The 20552-nt window shown below is 39.8% G+C and overlaps 1 protein-coding gene across 2 annotated transcripts in view; it reads left to right on the forward strand.

The window, feature by feature from the left end:
* The window catches only part of tmem132e (transmembrane protein 132E), a 606787-nt gene that overhangs the window by 249225 nt on the left and 337010 nt on the right, over window positions 1-20552 (forward strand). For both annotated transcript variants that reach the window (XR_007264880.1, XM_048612749.1), the window contains exon 3: window positions 15679-15822. Coding sequence is in view for 1 of the 2 variants with exons in the window: in XM_048612749.1 (XP_048468706.1) it covers window positions 15679-15822 (144 nt within the window). In the remaining variant the exon portion in view is untranslated. The remainder of the gene's footprint in view (window positions 1-15678; window positions 15823-20552) is intronic.

Below are 20552 nucleotides of genomic sequence, written 5' to 3' on the forward strand. Positions count from 1 at the left end.
CTATTGTATCCATTGTTCCTGATGTGGCCTCCTCTACATTGGGGAGACCAAACGGAGGGTCAGAGACCGCTTTGTGGAGCACCTATGCTCAGTTCTCGACAAACGACAATGCCTCCCAGTCACGAACCACTTCAACTCCCTCTCCCACTCCCTGGACAACATGTCCATCCTAGGCCTTCTCCAGCGTCACAACGACGCCACCCAGAAACTGGAGGAACAGTACCTCATATTCCGCCTTGGAAGCCTATAACCCAATGGTCTCAATGTGGACTTTACTAGCTTCAAAATTGCCCCACCCCCGACCTCATTCTAAGACCAGCACCCCCTCTCAACTCCACCTCCTTGACCTGTCCGTATTGTCTCCCACCTATCGCTCCTCCCACCTCACTGACCAACACACACCCCCATGTCCTACCTACACTAACCTTTACTAGCTTCATCCCCGCCTCCTTGACCTGTCCATCTTCTCTCCACCTATCTGCTCCACTATCCACCTTCCATCACTGCCTCCCCCTCTCTGTTTATTTCAGAGCCCCCTTCCCCTCTACCATTTCTAAAGAAGGGTCCAGACCTGAAACATCAGCTTTCCTGCTCCTCTGACGCTGCCTGACCTGTTGTGTTCCTTCAGTTCCACACCTTGTTATCTCAGACTCCAGCATCGGCAGTTCCTACTATCTCTGATGACCATCCTGGGCCTGCTCCAGTGTCACAATGACGCACCCGGAAACTGGAGAAGCAGCATCTCATTCCGCCATGGGAGCCGGCAAGCCATTGGTCTCAATGTGGTATTTACTAGCTTCAAAATCTTCCCACTCCTGACCTCATCCCATGAGCAACCCTCCCTTTCATCCCCACCTCCTTGACCTGTCCGTCTTCTCTCCCACCCTACTGACCAACCCCGTCATTGCCTACCTGCACTCACTATCACCACCCCGCCTACCTTTCCCAACCTCACCCCTCCTCTCTCTTTATTTCAGACTCCCCTACCCCTTCCCCCATTTCTGAAGAAGGGTCCCAACAAGAAACATCAGCTTTGCTGTTCCTCTGATGCTGCCTGGCCTGCTATGTTCCTCTAGTTCCACACTGTTATCATGACTCCAGCGTCGGCAGTTCTTACTAACTCTGATTAAGTAATCTGGCAAGTTATGTTTTTTTCTTTCATTTATCCATTAACTGTGTCTGTCCATCTGTCTTTTGTGTGAATGGTGACTGAAAAGAAATGTTTCGGGTTTAAAGCAAAGACATTAATTAGATTACTTTTCTTAATACTTTTCTCTGCTGAAGCTATTGTATACTTAACAACTTATTAAGTCTTTTGTTTAAGATACAAAACCAGTGCCTGGAATTAAGTATTTGCAAAGTCTGGGACTGATTATTTAAAAGTCTGGTTTGGAACCATTGGAGTAACTATTGAGGATCTTTGACAGTTTAATTTTACTGTGTTGCAATTATAGAGATAAAAAGGTTGATTTGGTTCGGCTGTCTCCTCCATGTCATAACAGAGTGAAGTACTCACTTCGGAAATAAAACATGAGTTCGAGCTGCACTTTAAGAATTACATTTGTGATTCAGACTGTTATTTAGTCAACTTTCTCAATTGAAGAAATGTTCTGAAGCCTCAGTGTAAGAGGGCAGCACAATGGCACAGTGGTTAGCATGCTAATAGACTATTTATATCGACAGTACCATTTGTTTGATTTATTCAAAACAGAGAAACCAATGGAGGTATTTCTCCATCTGATAAAAGTCAGACTTCTCTCGCAATGTTGTGTGCATTAAGATTACCATTAATGAGTCTAATGTCACACTACTTAATCAGAGAAAAATCTTTGCATCAATTGATGCTGAGAATTACAGATTCTCTGCTTCCCAACACAATATTTAATTACAACATTCTCCTTGTCTGGCATCAGGAAGACCAAAGCCATTGTCTACCATTATCTCCAAAGTCAGAATTTTCCCTTCCCTGGAGCAGTCTGGGGAAAGGTGAAAAAGTCAAGAAAATACAGTGAGAATAAAAATATTAGAATCTTAATGTTAAAAAGATTTTTTCCCAATTTTCCCCTTAATCTTTAAACTGTGATTTTAGAAATTTGCTATTGAAGGATGACTACCTTATTTCTCTGCAAGTGCTTCTCATTTTTATCTCAATTCTCAACATTTATTTGCCATGTTCAACTTTACTCTTCTTCCCCAAGAAAATAGATGTTACAGTAGAAATTCCCAACATGAAATTCAGAATACCTGGCAGCTGCAGCTTGCAGATTGCTTGTAAAAACCATCATCCCATTTTGTCTTTAGCAAAATATTGCATCTACAGCATGCTGCATGGACACTATCCTTCTCCATATTTTGTACCAGGTGAGTTGGCATCAGCAAACCACCAACCTCAACACATCATGCCGGCCCTCGGTCCAACTCCCAGAACACTTCAGTCATTTATGTCTTCACTTTGGAGATCAGGGACTCCTAAAACCAGCACATTTCTGTTCGATGGCTTTGTGCATGTGACAAATGCACAAAGGGAGGGAATGGCCAAGTGGTATTGTGGTTGAAATGTTAATCCACAGACCCAGGTAATGTTTTGGGGTCCTGGGTTTGAATCCTGCCATGGCAGATGGTGGAATTTGAATTCAATAAAAATCTGGAATTAAGAATCTAACGATGACCGCAAATCCACTGTTGATTGTTGGAAGAACCATCAGATTCACGATTGCCCTTTAGGGAAGGAACCTGTCATCCTTACCTGGTGTAGCCTATATGTGACTCCAGACCCACAGCACTGTGGCTGACTTTTAATTGGACTCTGGGCAATTAGGAATGGGCAAGGAATGCTGGCCTAGCCAGCAAAGCCCTCATCCTGTGAATGAATAAAAAAAAGTGCATCCTATGCACTGATAGAAGATGCATTTTTATAATTTATTCATGCAACGTGGGCTTTGTTAACTGGGCCAAGATTAAATACCAGCCCCTAGCTGCCTTTGAGAAATGGTGGTGAGCTTACTTCTAGAAGCATTGCAGTTCATTTGGTGTAGCCACAATACTGTTTAGGGGGAAGTTCCAGGATTTTGACCCAGCAGCTCTGAAAAAAATGGTGATATATTTCCAAATCAGGATAGCATGTGGCTAGGAGGAGATCTTGAAGGTGGTTGTTTTCCCAAATATCTGCTGTTCTTGTCCTTCTAGTTGGCAGAGGTCATGGGGTTTCAAAAGGGCTGTCTGAACTTTCTGCAGTGCTACTGTGCATCTGTGTTAGAGGGAGTGACTATTGTGGATGTGGTGCTAATCAAGTAGGCTGCTTTTTCTTGGATGATGTCAAGCTTCTTGACTGTTTTTGGAGTTCCACTCATCCAGGCATGTAAGTATTTTATCATACAGATAACATGTGCCTTGTAGATGTTGGTCAGGCTCGGGGAGTCAGGAAGCGATTTACTCACTGCAGGATTTTGAGCCTTTCACCTGTTCTTGCACTTACATTTGTATTTACATGTTTAGTTCAGTTAGATTTCTGCTAACCTTATGGTTTTAACACTCACTTTTAGCTTACTTTAAGGCATCCATCTTTTGGGCTTTAAGTGTTAATGCCATTAGGTACCAGCAGTGACAAACATGGCCTCCCGTACTGTACTGCCAGATGATTCCACGAGAAAGGAATTCTACCGTCCAGATGCGTGATTAATGAGGTGAAGAGTGGAAGATTATGTGAGAGCTCTGAGTCATAGCAGACAGACAGTCATGAATGTCTCTCAGCAAAACATTTAAACTTAAAATGGGAAAACTCAGCTCTATATCTTTATCAACAATTTCATCCACCTCCCTGGCCATTATCCCAGGTTAAATCAGTTCAAATTTATAACCTCGAGCTGAGCTTATGATACTAGTTATTGTAAATCACAAGGACTATATATTTCCACATCTGTAACGTTACCCAACTGTATCCTTGCCTCAGCCATCTGCTACTGAAACACTTACTTATGCTTTTATTCATTTTCTTAACCCGACATTTTCAATGCGCTCACCCATTCTCTCCCCACTTTAAAATTCAGCTCACCCAAAACTTTGCTGCCTGTATCTTATTCCCAAACTCCCACTCAGCTCAGTGGGTAACACTGCTGCCTCACAGCGCCAGGGCCTTAGGTTCGATACCACCCTCAGGCAACTGTGTAAACTCCACACAGACATTCTCCCCATCTCTACGTGGGTTTCCTCCAAGTGTTCCGGTTTCCTCCCACAGTCCAAAGATGTGTGGGTTAGTTGGATTCGTCATGCTAAATTGCCCATAGTGTTCAGGGATGTGAAAGCTATGTGGATTGGTCATGGGAAATGCAGGGTTACAGAGATAGAATATGGGGATGGATCTGAGGGGGATGCTCTTCAGAGGGTCAGTGTAGACTCAATGGGCTGAATGGTCTGCTTCCACACTGTAAGGATTCTAGAATCATAGAATTTTGCAGTACAGAAGAAGGCTATATTTGATCTATCATGTCTGTGCTAGCCCCTGAAAGAACAGCACAGCTAGTCCCATTCTTCAGCTCTATCTCTGTAGTCCTCTAAATATAATTTTTGCAAACATACATCCAGCTTTCTTTTGAAACCAGCTTTGGAATCTGCCTCGACCACTCTCTCAGACAGCGCATTCCAAACCGTAACAACCCTCTTGACAAAGAAGTTTCTCCTCGGCTCATTCCTAGCTCTCTTACTGACTAACTCGAAATCATGACTTTCTAGTTACTGACTTAACAACTAGAGGAAACAGAATATCCACTTTTACCCTGTCAAAATTGTTCATACCTTTGAACATCTCAGTAAGGTCACCTCTTAGTCTGCTCTGCTTCAAGTAGGGAAAGTCTAATTTTTCTAATCCTTCCTTGTATTTAAAATCCCTCATGCATTCTACTAAATTTTCTTTGCAGTCTGTCTAGGTCTTTAACATACTTTAAAATTTTCGAGACGGTTTGTAGCTCAGTTTGTGGATGAGATTGCAGACTTGCTCACCGAGCCAGTGTGTTTGATTGCAGAATTACTTATTGTCTGGTGAAGTAGGCTCATGTTGCTTTGTGTAGTCGGTTGGATATCACGTTCCCAAGCAAATTCTGGACCCAAATCAAATTTAGGTGAAATATTTAGTCAGCAAATGGCAAATTAAAGAAAAATAGGGATTTGGAACCCACAGTGAAGCAAACAATCTCCACCTGTTTACCTCTCTATTGACTTTCCTGTAATTATTTTTGCAATTTGTAGTTTTAATATATTCCAGTATCAAGAAACAGTTGAAGGCACTGGATATTGTAAAAGCTATGGGCCCGACAATATTCCAGCAATACTGCTGAAGACTTGTGCTACAGAATTTGCTGCATCTTAAGCCAAGCTGTTCCAGTTAAGCAACAACAGCTATTTGCCCTACAATGTGGAAAACTTCCCAGGTGCTTCCTGTACACAAAAAGCAGAATTCCCTTTTTATAAGGTCCCGTAACAGAGACTGATAGCAAAGTAAGAGCCCACGTGATCCAAGGAAAGTTGATATATCAGATCCAGAATTGGCCGAATGGTAGGAAGTAGACACTAATAGTTGACGGGTGTTTTTGTGACTGTAAGCCTATGTCCAGAATGGTCCTACGAGAATCAGTTGGGGCCCTTGCTGTTTGTGGCATATGTAAATGATTTAGACATAAATGTAGGAGGGTTGATCAATAAGTTCACAGATGATATAATTGGTGGGATAGTAAACAGTGAGGAGGATAGTTTTTGATTACAGGATGATATAAATAGGTGGGGCAGATGAGCTGATCAGTAGCAAATGAATTCAATTCAGATAAGTGTGAGGTGATGCACTTGGGCAGGAGAATTAAAGCAATAGGAATGCATGATGAACAGTAGGACCCTGGGGAAGATGGAGGATCGGATGGACCTTGGTGTGAATACCCACCAGTCCTATAAGGTAAAGGAACAGGTACATAAAGTGCTTAAGAAGGAATATTGGATAATTGCCGTTAGCTGAGGTATAGAGTTTAAGAGCAGGGAAGTTATGCTTGAACTTTATAAAATGTTGATTGGGCCACAGCTAAATTATTGTGTGCCTAACAATTAATAGTGCATCCTCTCATCTTGCCTCTAATTTTTACCCTTGGAAGTTCATCTAATTCTCTGAAGATTTGTTCATGCACAGATTAAGTTATGTTGGCAACAGCACACAGCTTTGTCTTACTCTTGTCTTCACTTGATACATATTTAAATGGCCCTCTTCTAGCCTGATGCGTGCCATTTGATCCAACCAAAAGTCTGGTAAATCTCTCAGCTTTACTGCCAATGTCACATATCAGCAACACTCGTCGCTGGTGAACATGAAGCAGATGTAAATATTTTTTACTTCGAGATATTTATTAAAGATTGTTCTTAAGTTAAAGATGCCCTCTCTTGTTCCTACTCCAAACCTAAATGCAGACTGAGTTTCAGCAATCTCTCCTTCAAATGTATTACTATTTCTCTCTGTTATAATTTACATGGCCACTTTAATGAGATGACAACTTTTTATCTGTCAATGAAATTATTCATATTTTCACATTGCTTCCACATGAGAAAGGAAATTGCGCAAGCAAAAATTTACCTCCACAAACTGTCTTTTCTTCAATTACTTTTAAATGTATTGAATATCCAAATTGAAAATATACTGTAATGTTGGTCTTTATCTAAAAGGGATTTGCATTCAAAAATGATGAAACTTCAGTTGTAATAAATCTTGGCATTATCTAACCTAGAACGCTAGAATTTGACCATCAAACCTCAGGATTTGTAGTACCAGCTTTTGAGAGGTACAACACAAATTCACCTGCATTTTACTAGGGCTTTAAGGGTTAATTTATGAGGATGGGCTGCATGAACCTGCATGTAAACTCTTTACCTTAGAAGGTTGAATGCTTATATAATTCATTGACTTAAATTATCAAGGGATTTAATATGGCAGATAGATGATGTTTCCTCTGGTGTAAGAGCAAGAGGCCACGGTCTTCAAAATAAGATTTAAGCAGGAAATTTGGAAATCAGATTGATATTTGACTTTTCATTAGATATGGGGTTTAAAGGAAATAGATCAAATATGGGTAAATTGGGATGAAGTACAGATCAGCCGTGATCTGCTTGAATTTTAGAGCTTAATGGCTTATTCATAATCCTGTGTTCCAAAGTTCCAATGAAAAAGTGTAGAAATAGCCTATTCAGCTGCTCGTGCCTGCCCTGCCATTCAGTCAGATCATGGCAGATCTGATAATAATGTTAAATCTATAGTCCCAACTGCCCCTGATAACCTTTCAACTCCCAGCTTAACAAGAATCTATCCTCCTCTTTCTTGAAAGTATTCAAGGACTCTACACCACCATCTTTTCAATAATAACTTCCAAGATTCATGACTCTTACAGAGAAAAATGTCCACCTCATCTCTGTATTAAACGGTCAATCCCTGATTTTGAAACCGCGACTGCTCGTTCTTGATTTTCCTTCAAGAGGAATATTCCCTTCATGTCTATCAAGATGCCTCAGGCTCTTATATGTTTTAATCATGTCTTCTCTTACTCTTTTAAACTGTAGCAGATACAAGAGTAGGTTGTCCAATCTTTCCTCATTAGACAATCTACTCATTCCAGGTGTTAGACTGGTAAGCATTATCTGAATCCGTATTGCTTCCAATGCATTGATGCCCTTCCTTAAATAAGGTGACCTGTACTGCACACAGGAGTCCAGATATGGTCTCAGGTACTCTGTGTAACTGAAGGATGCCATCCCTACAATTGTCTTCAATTCCCCTCATGGTAAATGACAACGTTCCATTAGCTTTCCAAATTTCTTCCTGCAGCTGAATACTGGAAATTTAAAACTGACGCATGAACTATCTCATAGAGTCATACAGCATGGAAACAGACCCTTTGATCCAACCAGTCCATGCCACCATAATCCCAAACTAAACTAGTCCCACCTGCCTCTGCTTGACCCATAAACCCTCCAAATATTTCTTATTCATGTACTTATCCAAATGTCTTTTAAGCATTGTAACTATACCCACATCCACCACTTCCTCTGGAAGTTCATTCCACACATGAACCACTCTCTGTGTAAAAAGATTACCCCTCATGTCTTTTTCAAATCTTTCTCTTCTAACTTTAAAAATATGCCCCCTAGTCTTGAATCCCCCCACCCTCAGGAAAAGACACCTGCCATTCACCTCATCTATACTCCCCATACAGGTTAATAAACCTGTATAAGATCTCCCTTCAACTTCCTACACTCCAGTGAAAAGAACTCCTGGGCTATCCAGCCTCTCCTTATAACTCAAGCACTTCTTTCCCGGCAATATCCTGGTAAGTCTTTTCTGAACCCTCTTGAGTTTAAGAATATCATTCCTATAACAGGGCGACCAGAACTGGACACACAACTCCAGAAGAGGCCTCACTAACGTGCACCCCGATTCCTATACTCAAAAGGTCTGAGCAGTGAAGACAAGCATGCTAAATGCCGCCTTAACTACCCTATCGACATGAGATGCAAACTTCAAAGAATTATGTACCCGAACCTCTCAGTCTCTCTGTTCTACGACACTACCCAAGGTCCAACTTTTAATTGTATAAGCCCCGCCCTTGTTTGTTTTACCTAAATACAATACTTCACATTTATCCAAATTTAACTCCATCTGCCACTTCTCAGCCCATTGATTATGAAGTGATCTTGATCAATTGTGTCATAGATAATCTTCTTCACTCATTAGCTTTTTCTTCTGAGACCCGAGGATGAATTCCATCAGGACCTGATCCCTTTCCAGTCCACAGTGCCAATAATTTACTCAATACCACTTAAACAGTGATTGTGATTTTCTAAAGTTTCTCCCTTCCTTCCATTTCTTGATTTCTCACTGCTCCTGGGATGTTAAAGTATTCTTTATGTCATCTCCCTATTTACCATTAGTAATGCACCATACTCACTTTCTATGGGACCAATACTCAGTTGGTTAATTCTTTTCTCTTCTAAATATCTCCAGAAAGTTTTACTATTTTCACATTTCTGGCAACCATTCTCTTGTACTCTATTTTTTCCTCCTTAGTATTTTATTTTGGTCAGCCTTTGTATCGAATGTGTAAATAAAAACAATCTACTGACCTGTCACCTGTATTTGTTTAATTATTTGCATTTTTCTTAAGTCTGATACTATAATTGGAAATTTTCTTATTCTTTGGAATGTATCTATTCTGTATTCTAAGATTTCCCCTTTTATGTCTGCAAATGCATCCCAATTGGTCTATACTTGAAAATAATTTGCCATTTCGCTTCAGTCAGTTTTCTTTCCATGTCCTTATAACTGCCCATATTTAAGATTAAACAATAGTCTCAGACCTCCTTCTCAAATTGAATGTCAAATTCAGTCATATAATGGCTGCTCACTAGGGGTGCCTTGGCTATGAGATCATTAATTATTCCTATCTCATTACACAATATGAGGTCTAGTATAACGTGCTCTTTGAATGGCTCCAGAACATGCTGATATGTGAAACTATCCCAAAAACATTCTTTGAACTCCATTTAAGCTACTTTTGCCCATCTGACTTTTCCAGTCTTTTGTAGATTAAAATTTCACATGTTTATTCCTGCACCTTTCTGACAAGCCACCATTATTATTTCTTTATGCTTCACCTTATTGTGTCGTTTCTGTTAAGGGGCAAGTTACTTCTTGCTTTTATCATTTATAATCTCTACCCAAACTGTTTGCACATCCTGCTTTCTTGAATTTAGGTCATTCCTCTGTCTTAGTGAACACTATCATTAACTAACAGAACTACCGCTCCATGTTTTACTAGCTTCCTGTTCTGTACCCTTCATGATTCAGGTTCCAATCTGTGTCATCCAGCAGCCATGTCTTTGTAGCGGTTACCAGATCATTCTACTTTGTTCCTTTCTGCGATCTCAGTTCATCTGTTTAGGTTTGAATATTGCATGCCTTCAGATACAGAGCCTTTAGCTTTATCTTTTTTATTCTTTTTTGCAAATTCTAGTCCTTCTGTTGATTTATTCTTAGATTTGTACTTTCTGTCCCTTCCTGCCATGATCTGTTTATCCTGTATTAATAGCTTTGTCTCTACACTTTGATTTGCCATACCTTGCCAAATTTAATCCCTTGCCCCTTTCTATTTGATTTATAATCCACTCATGTCCCTAGTTATGCATTTGGCAAGAACACCAACTCCAGCACAGTTCAAGCGGAGACATTCCTATTAGTACAAATGCTATTTTTCCCAGTTCCCATGAGTCAGAATCCACTTCACCCATTATCAGTCTTTAAACACATACTTAGCTCTCTGCGCAGATTTGCCTTGTACCAATTTGCACATGACTCAGTTAGCAATGTACAGATTATGCTTTTGAGGTTATGTTTCTTAATTTGGCATTTATCTACTCATACTACTTAATTCTTAACTCATTTAGATATTTACTTATGTTTAAATATTTTAGTAACCAAACCATTTGTTGCTTTACTATGCTGATCCATAGGAAAAGAACAAACCTTAGTCATTATTTAGAAACTGTACTTTGTCCTGCCTTGTCATTGGTACCTACATCGACCACAATAACTGGATCCTTCTCTTCTCATTGCAAGTTTCCCTCCAGCCCTGAGTGAATATCCTCTACCCTGGCACTGGACACGCAGTACAACCTTCTGGACACAGGCTCTTTGATGCAGAGAACAATGTCTATCCCTCTGACTAATTTGCCCTTTACTAATACCACACTCCCCCACTTGTACCATGGTGCCATAGGTCAATTAACTCTTCCACTTTGCAGCCCCCCACTCTCATCCAGATGAGCTGAAAGAACCTCAAACTTGTTGGAGAAGTATAAAGATTGAGACTCCTGCCCTCTGAGTCCCCTTACCTGCCTTACTCACAGTTCAGTCTCAACAGAGCAAATTAAACTGTACAATCCTAAGAAGTTTAATTCCTCCTAGCACAACAAATCCATGTAACTCTCCCCTTCCCTAAGGTAGTATCTGTAGTTCAACTGTTAGCTCATAAACGCGGAACTGAAGCCACTTGAATTTCAAATACCTGCTGGAGATGTGTTTGCTCTAGACCAAACTGGCATCCAGGAGCACCCAAGTGCGGTAAATATGATATATCATCTATCCTACTATCCTAAATCTGTTTTAATTAACCACTTTATTATTTTATTAAATTATATATTTACTTACTTACATTTTTATATATTTTAGGAACATTACAATCAGTTGCTGTACTATGTTGAAGCATAGGAATAGAATAAACCGTAGTCACCATATACTCACCAAATAAGTAGCTTGTTCTGCTGTAGCCTAGTAAGAATCAATTCCTGAAAAGCTCGGGGAAAGAAAAAGGAATAAAGCACCTCTTTCTCTTCCTCTACCCCTCCTCTTAGCCACCTAACTCTGGCACACTGCTGTAAGATGTATTAAGTTGGCTAGTTTTCTCAGTTCCTAACACAAAAGGCCTAACTAATCCATTTACTGTGAGACTGATTTGAACTGCTCCCTTAGTTCAGCCCAGCTGCTGAGGGCCTTTCAAAAAGTCCTGCTGAAGGCCAGGAACTAAAGAATTTAAACTATAGGTTACAGTTCAATGCCAGCTACAAACTACAGACAAATTTGGATTGGTACAAAATCTTGCTCATCAATCGCAAGCAGTTAGTCCTAATTCTGATGAAAATTTAAACCAAATAAAAACCGAAAGAACTGTGGATGCTGTAAATCAGGAAGAAAAACAAAGTTGCTGGAAAAGCTCAGGTCTGGCAGCATCTGTGAAGGAAAAAACAGCTAATGTTTCTGATCTGGTGACACTTCCTCAGAACTCTGACCCAAAACGTTAACTCTGCTTTTTCCTTCTGATGAAAATTTACTAGCTTTAAAATGTTTTTCTCTCTATTAAAGGCCAAAAGGTATAATTTCTGAAATTTGCACATATTGTGAAGGCCCATGATGTTGTGATATCACCGTCTCCTGTGCAGCTCTGCATACTTCCATGTATGAAGAGTAAAAGAATTACAGCAGATGTACATATAATTGCATGGTGATTAAATCACAGCAATAGGTCTTTTTTTGTCCCACCAGTCCTTAATAGCATTTACCCTTCAAAAGATAGAGTTAAAAAATTGTAGAATTCCTACAGTGTGGAAACCGGCCATTTGGCCCATTGACTTCACACTGACCCTCTGAAGAGCATCCTACCCCCCTACTCTGTCCCTGTAACCCTGCATTTCCCATGGCTAATCTATCTAGCATGCACATCCCTGGATGCTATGAGCAGTTTAGCATGGCCAATCCTCATAACCTGCACATCTTTGGACTGTGGGAGGAAACTGGAGCACCTGGAGGAAACATACAGAGACAGGGAGACTGTGCACACTTCACACAGACAGTCTTCTGAGGCTGGAATCAAACCCTGGTCCCTGGTGCTGTGAGGCAGCAGTGCTAATCACTGAACTACTCTGCTGCCTCTATTATAGCTCTGTCAACTATCCCTGTTGCCTCATATCATAAATAACTTTTCCATCAACTACCTACCCAATCTAATCTTGAATGTTTAATCATTTCTGTCTCAAACATTAATCCTAGAAGTGAATTCCATGCTCTCTTAACCATCTGTAGAGAGAAATTTGTCTTACCCTCTACAGATGGCTCCTACCACTTAACTTCTTATCTGTTGTCTCTCATTCTTGACCCTTCAAATACTGATATTGATCTGCTTCCATCTGTTATGTCCTGTCCTTTCAGTAATTTTATGATTTGCGCAATATTACAAAGATATGAGGGGAGAGCTGGTAAAAATTGATTGAATAAATAGATTAATAGATATAGTGGTAAATAAACATGGGAATTAATTTAAGGTATATTTCAAATTGTTCAACAAAAATGCATCCCATCAAAAAAAGCAGGAAAAGTCATCCCTGGCTTATGACACCTGTCATAAGCACACCTTTTCTTTCTTGTCTTAAATTCTCCTTCTTCATTCAGGCATCTCTGGATTTTTTGCCTTACCTTTTCCGTTTGACAAATATACCTTGCCAGAATGATCTCTCCTTTAAAGGTAGCACATGTTTCTTTTAACAACATTTCACTCCAGTTTATCAAGTCTAGCTCCATTCTTGCTCCATTGAAGTTAGTTCTCCCCTGGTATATTATTCTTACTCTGGATTGTTTATTGTTCTTTTCCAACATCATTCTGAACCTCATGATACATTTATGACAGAATCACAGATATATTATGGCACCAATGACCATTTGTTCCATCATGCCTGCATTGGCTTTTCAAATGAGCATTGTTATCCATTACCAATCTCCTGCTTTTTCCCCATGCCCTTGCACACTATTTGCATCCAAATAATCATCCAATGCCCTCATGAATGCTTCAGTTGAACTGTTCCCTAAATGTCCTCCAGTGTCACTTGATCTTCTTGACCCACCTCAGCTCCAAGAACCAAGTCTATGACCACTTAAAATTTTTTGTTGGACTATACACATACTGCTGCAGAAAATTCTACAGAACAGAGTCCAGGAATGCTTGACCCTTACTGCCCTTTATTATCCTGGTGTATATTAATATAAATGATAGAATTCCATTGGTCAATGGTAATCCCCAGGATGTTGATAGTGGGGTTTTCAGTGACAATAAAGCCATTGATTGCCAAAGAATGATAGTTAGATTGTCTCTATTGAAGATAGTCATCACGTTGCAGAAATTCACCAAGACTCCTTAGACAGAATCTTTCAAACTCATGACCACAACCATATATAGAAGAACTAGAGCAGCAGATACATGGGAAGAAATAGTTCCCCTCCAAATTACTCACGATCCTGATTTGTAAATGTATCTCGTTTTTTCATTGTTACTGGGTCAAAATCCTCAAATTCACTCCCTAACCCCATTGTTGGTCTGCAGGGGTTCAAGAAGGCAGCTCATCACAATCGTCTCAAGGGCAACTAGGGATGTGCAATAAATGCTGGCCGGCTAGTAGTGCCAAGGGCCATGAGTGAATATAAGAAAAGTAAGGCAGTCACCCATCTGCTCTTCCTGTTTCTGTACTCACTTGTGCATTGTACTGGGAGTAACATAGATATTTTTACTTTTGGGGTTTTTATACTAATTTTCTGACTAGTTCCCCAAATTCTGATCACAAGACTATGTTCCCCTTCTTACCGTTGTTGTTGATACCAATGTGGCACAACCTTTAGCTGATCAACCTCCCATTAATAGAATATCCTGTAGCTGTCCTGTGAGGTACCCTGGCACCAGAGAAGTAACATACCGTACTGGAGTCAAGACCATGGCTGCAGAAACACCTGTCTGTTATTCTAATTGATGAATTTCTTATCATTACTCCTTTTTCATTATTTTTCCTTTCTTTCTATTCTTTTGTTATTATCCTAGCTGATGTAATTATTGAGATAACACAGTGTGGAGCTGGAGGAACACAGCAGGCCAGGCAGCATCAGAAGAGTAGGAAAGTTGATGTTTCGGGTTGGGACCCTTCTTCTGAAATTTGGTTTGATAGATCATATTTAGTTTCTTGGAGGGTATTTTAATGAGGTGGTCTTGCATTGCATGCTTGCATTTCAATGATACAGATTTTGGTTTCAACAAGAAAACTGAAGTATATTACACAAAACGACAAGAAAAAACAAACTTTTTACATATAATACAAGTTTAAAGATTTTAAACACATGATTATGTACAATTCCTTTAATCCCAACAGCACTCCTTTACAATACATACATCAGAAAGAATTCCCTTCCCTATTGTTTTTAAATGGCTCAATTTAACTTTTCCTTCAATTCCCAGTCTTGAGAATCTGGAATCTGTTTCCTTCAGTCTTCATATTCCTGAGCTTAGACTTTCTCAGCTTCAAATAAGTTTCCAGAGTTTTAACCAAACACATCTGGTCTGGACTTTTCAGACTAAACTCCTGACACTGAGGTAACCTATTTCTGAATAATTCTGAGCTATCCCTTTCTGCAAGAGCAACTGCCTTACACATCAAATTTCAGCCAAGCCTTTTGCATATTGAAGCCTTCAAAGTATGGGTGTTTCTTCTAAACCAAAAAATACTCTACATTTTTCTACCTGAAACCTGATGCACAATTGTTTATTCTGTTTGCTCGTAAAGCTCACGAAAAACAAAGCGCATGACTGTCCAGGAAATATCTCTTTTCTAATGTATTTTAAAAGAAATCATCATGGTTATGGAAATACTTACAAGTTAATTATTAAACGCCTTCATAGACTCAGACCAAACCCCACATATGTCCAGTTCAAAGTCCAAACTCAGAAACAGTGATATTAAATGCTTCATAAATTGAGTTGCCTATGCACTATATTCACACCTTTCTTCTGTTCTCCATGCTGACATTGTTCTCTAATATCACTTAGTTGCAAAAAGCATAGATTAAGAATTATTCTGAATTGGAACTAGATTGTTTGTTTAGTATGTGTTGAACACTTTTATTGAGTATATTTCCTGAGATTGGAATGATTAATTTGTGAAGTGCACTTCTCTATTCTGAGTTTTTAACATGAATGGGTAGTACTGATTCAATCAAAATATCAGTGCTTTACTTTTTTGAATTGATAACTTCTTTGAAATTGTCTGACAGGTGTTTTATTCAAAATTTTTCAGGGTAAAGGCCAAAAAAGGAGTGAACCTGAAAAATATGTGGCCCAAAAATCCTGAAACCTGGCAGTTGAGATCAGAGATCATGAATGGTGGAAAACATTCTATTGCCACAGTGGAGATGAATAGAAAGCAAGGAGTTTTAAGCAGGTGAGAAAATTTAACAAATACCATTGGATTTACCATGGCATTATACACCATGTGGGGTAAATTTTCACACTGCCTCCTTATTCCATAATGTAGATTTGATGAAAGAACTGCAGAATTGTTAAGTAAATATTGTTGATGGTGAATTTCTAGAGTTTCCATAGCTCTTTCACCAAACATGAAAACTCACCCCTGTGAAGAAATATGGTCCCTCTCTTACCAATTTCTTCTTTTGTTGGTGGTTGCCTTCATCCCATAAGAACAGGATTAAGCCATTTTCTCTCTTATTCAATTGGCAATTCCATCATTAAATTAGTTAATATGTGATCCATATATTATCTTCAACTACCCCACTTGGTTCCATAATGCTTAATTCCCTCAATTAACAAAAACTAATTATCGTGGTTTTAAAATTTTGACATAACCTACCATCAGCAAATTTAGGGGAGGATTCCAGATTTACATTAATCTTCATGTAACTAAGTGCTTCTTGCATGCTGCTTCGGTCTATTTCTTCCTGTTTATCTACTGTTTCCCTTTCATTAACTGTTTGCTTTTTACTCTGAGCTTCCCCAGCTTTTGTCTTTTCATTACTTTCAGGTAGGAGCAGATGATGATCACAAGGTGGTGAAAGGAGTTGTTAATTGTTATTTTCTCCATTTTCTGGTGCCAGTTGTGAGAAAATTTTGTTTTCAGTAGTTCCAGTCGAAGCCCTGATGTCTTTACATTGTTGTCTTCCTATTATTATTTCCTCTTTCAATCACCTTGTTCTAATGATACCCTTAATTCTATTGCTGCCCCTTTCCCTCACTTAATCATTGCTTACCCCAGTCTCCATCTGCATCCCATATTTTGAACGATCTGCCCCAAACATGGGTAATGGGCATTTTTACTGTTTCCCTCTTTCCATTTCCCCTCTTTGCTAGTCAATTTACTCAGAAACATTGTTTGCTTTCATAATTGAATTTTCTTATCTGCTCTAATAAACAAATCATACTATCGAAAGTGTCCTCTTCCTCCTTTTCTTCTTTTAATCTTTGGATGCCAGTAATTTGAGTCTTTCTCAAGATCTTTAAACAAAACCACCCATTGTTGACTTACTTGATTCAATATTGGTAAAGATGAAAGTTCCAACCCTTGGGTTTTTGAAAAATTGGTAAAATACTTGTGAATTAATTTGAAATATTAATTTTAGTGATTTTTAGTTTATTCATTCAGGGAACACGGTCATTATTGGCTAGGCCAGCATTTATTGCCCATCCCTAATTGCTCTGGAGAAGGTGACTTTCTTGATCTACTGCAATCCTTGAGGAGTAGGTACAGCCACAATACTGTTAGGGAGAGTGTTCCAGAATGTTGACCCAGAGATGGTAAAGTGACAGACATGTAGTTCCAAGTCGAGATGGCATGTGGCTTAGAGGGATACTTGCAGGTTATGGTATTCCTATGCATCTATTGCTCTTCTTCTTCTAGCTGGTAGAAGTTACAGGTTGGGAGGTGCTGTTGGATGAACCTTGATGTGTTACTGCATTGCATATTGTAAATGGTACACCTTAATTCCACTGTGCATCAGTGGTTCAGGGCATGAATGTTTAAGAGAGTGGATAGGGTGTCAGTCAAGCAGTTGCCTTGTCCTATATGGTGTCAACCTTCTTGAGTGTTGTTAGATCTGCTTTCATCCAGGTAAGTGGGGACTGTTCTGTTACACTCCTGGCTTGTGTCTTCTCGATGGTGGATTGGCACTGAGTGACAGGAGATGAGTTTCTTGCTGCAGGTTTCCTACCCTCTGACCTGGTTTTGCAGCCACAACATTTAAATGGCTGGCTCAGTTCAGGTTCTATTCAGCTCTGGAATTCATCTCTTTTGTCCAAGCCTTTAGACCAAGGCTGAAACTAGGTCTGGTGCTAAGTGATTATGGTAGAACCTAATTTTAAATTAAATTAAATATGAATGAGGAAAGATCCGTTGCTCAGCTTCAAGAACATATTGAAATTTATCTTGCAAATGAAAAGGCACAACAGCCACTAAATTGCATGCTTTAGTTTCTCTTTTTTTCAAATGTAGACATTTTTGAGTAAAACTAATAAGGTGTTATTATTTTCTGATCCGTTGAGTCTCAATATTAGTAGCAAATGTACAAGCTACTGAATTGTAGCAGAGGTCATTCCCTAAGTCCCAGAAAGCATGGGCGTCTCTCAGGAGGATATTAGTTTTTGATTCTCTTCTAGGGAGAGCAGTTAACGGAGGTTTAATATAATTAAAGCTGAGTTAGACAGTTTTTTGCTTGACAAGGGAATCAAAGCTTAGGGGAATAAGCAGATTAGTGGAGTTGAGGCCTTAATTGGACCAGTCATGAGCTTATTGAATGGTGGAGCAGGCTTGTGGGTTCCGATAACTTTTGTCTGCTCCCATTTCTTATTATCATATAAAGAGAAAAGGCATTAAAGTAGTAAATTTGTAACTCTGGGTCTCATCCATAATTTTGTGAATTTGGCAGCTCGTATATAGATTTGAAAGTGTAAAGACTTTATCTTTTTTATTTTTGTACTTATTAAAATTATGGACTGAAATAAAGAACTGCTTTTAAAACCAGTGTTTTGCAAGGATTGCTGCATGTTTTCTAAAGCAAGTAATCTGATATTCATGACAAATTACATATAGAGCTGTTGAAACAAGCTGTAATTGAAATTCAGGTTGCAAACAAACTGGAGTCAACGGGCTTCTGTTGCCAAGACTGCTCAGGAGGAACACTCCAGTTCTGACTCCACTGGGCCTCCAGAATAGTAATCGTTTATTGCCTCTTGCATAACCTTGTTCAATTCCATGATGAGACCTTAGAAGATGAACAACTGGATCTGTCTCCTAAGACCAGGAAGAAGGGGAAGGTGATGGTAATATTGAGAGGTGATAATGCTGATGATGAGAATAGTGAGGAAGATAGGCTAGTAGTGCAACAAGGAAGACTCACCTGAGAAAATCTGATAGCAGTTAGGTTTAAGGGCAGATGACTTTGCAATAACATATGTGGACAGTCAAAACTTTTTGTCAACTATGCCTTAGCGTCATTCCGGCTCTAAAGGAAATGCTTGCTTTACAATTTTAAAGTATTAAGTTACTTTGGCATAAGTTCAAATTAATTTGCTCCTTATTCACCACACCTTCATATTCTGTTTCTGTTCAGAACATCAGAATGGAGTTATGGAGGATTACATCGGAGCTGCGGTTTTATGACTCAAACCTTCATTTGTGGGCATTAATCTACCACTGAGAGGGAGACTAACATGAACAGTGTTAACTCTCAAAATCAACTTAGGTAGATTTCTGATGAAGGGTCTAGGCCCGAAACATCAGCCTTTCTGCTCCTATGATGCTGCTTGGCCTGCTGTGTTCATCCAGCTCTACACCTTGTTGTCTAACTTAGGTTCACAGTTTCCAGAGGAGTCATGTTCCTCTCGGAGAACAGCAGTGAATGCAGCCTTCTTTACATTCCTGCACACGATGTGCACATGAGCATCTAGGGTGATCGTTACCCCTCAAAGTGTCTACACAGAAAATATAGTCAGAAGCCTTAAAAACTGAAAGAAACCACAGGAAGGACAGTTGTACTAAGTGCTGTATTTATGTCAAGTGTAACATTGTATAGAAGGTTGACATCTGAGCACCTAAAATGAATGTAATGTTCTTCGTTCTTTCTTTTCCTACCACTATGACTTGCTACCACTTCAGCAGCAATAGCTAAACTTGAGGAACCTGCTGATTGTTTTGCTGCCTTGCATTGGATGATCTTGATAGGTGCCCACCTCAGCCTGACCTGTAGGAGGCATTTGGTTCCCTAGCAGAGGGGATGTGGTGCAGCAGGGCACTTCTGTAGTATCCTGAGGTGACGATCCCTTGGTACCTCACTGTTGCTCCTCCTCCCTGTCACTTTCATCATCCCTTGATGAGATGCCTCCCTTTAAGGGAGGTCAAGGTCTCACCAGCCCTCTCTTTTACAGCCATTGTATACATGCATCCATGGCTCAAACGATGAGGGAAGATGACCGTGCATATCCAGCAGATACTGATTGTTTTGCTGGGTCTGGCTTTTCATGGAGGCCAGCACTGGTTCATTAAAGACAGAACTTATGCACACTCCTCTGCCCTTCACTATAGTTTGCGCATGATTTTTGGCACCACTACCAGACTTTCCCTTGCTTGTCTATTCATTTTCATCAGCTCATTAATTGCAGAGCCCAGAAGCTTATCATTTGTACGGGGCTTAGCAGGGGACTATTTTCCAGCAGTCATAGAGTCATACAGCACAAAAACAGACCTTCAGTCCAACTTGTTCATGCATATCAGACATCCTAATCTGACCTAGTCCCATTTGCCAGCATTTGGCTACATACCTCTAATCCCTTCCAATTCATATCCCCATCCAGATGCCTTGAAAATGTTGTAATTGTACCCACCTCCACCACCTCCTCTGACAGCTTGTTCCCTGAAAATTACCCTTTTTAAATCTTTCCCCTCTCACCTTAAATCTGTGCCCTCTAGTTTTGGACTCCCCACCCCAGGAAAAAGACCTTGGCTGTTCACCCTATCCATGCTCCTCATGATTTTATAAACCTCAATAAGGTCAACCTTAACCTCCGACAACCCAGAGAAAAAAGCCCCAGCCTATTCGGCCTCTACCCATAACTCAAAAGTGAGACATGTTTTCCCATGCACAAAGCCATGTTGACTATCCCTAA

Source organism: Rhincodon typus, chromosome 26, assembly GCF_021869965.1.
Source record: "Rhincodon typus isolate 14 chromosome 26, sRhiTyp1.1, whole genome shotgun sequence".
In the NCBI taxonomy this organism is placed as follows: Eukaryota; Metazoa; Chordata; class Chondrichthyes; order Orectolobiformes; family Rhincodontidae; genus Rhincodon; species Rhincodon typus.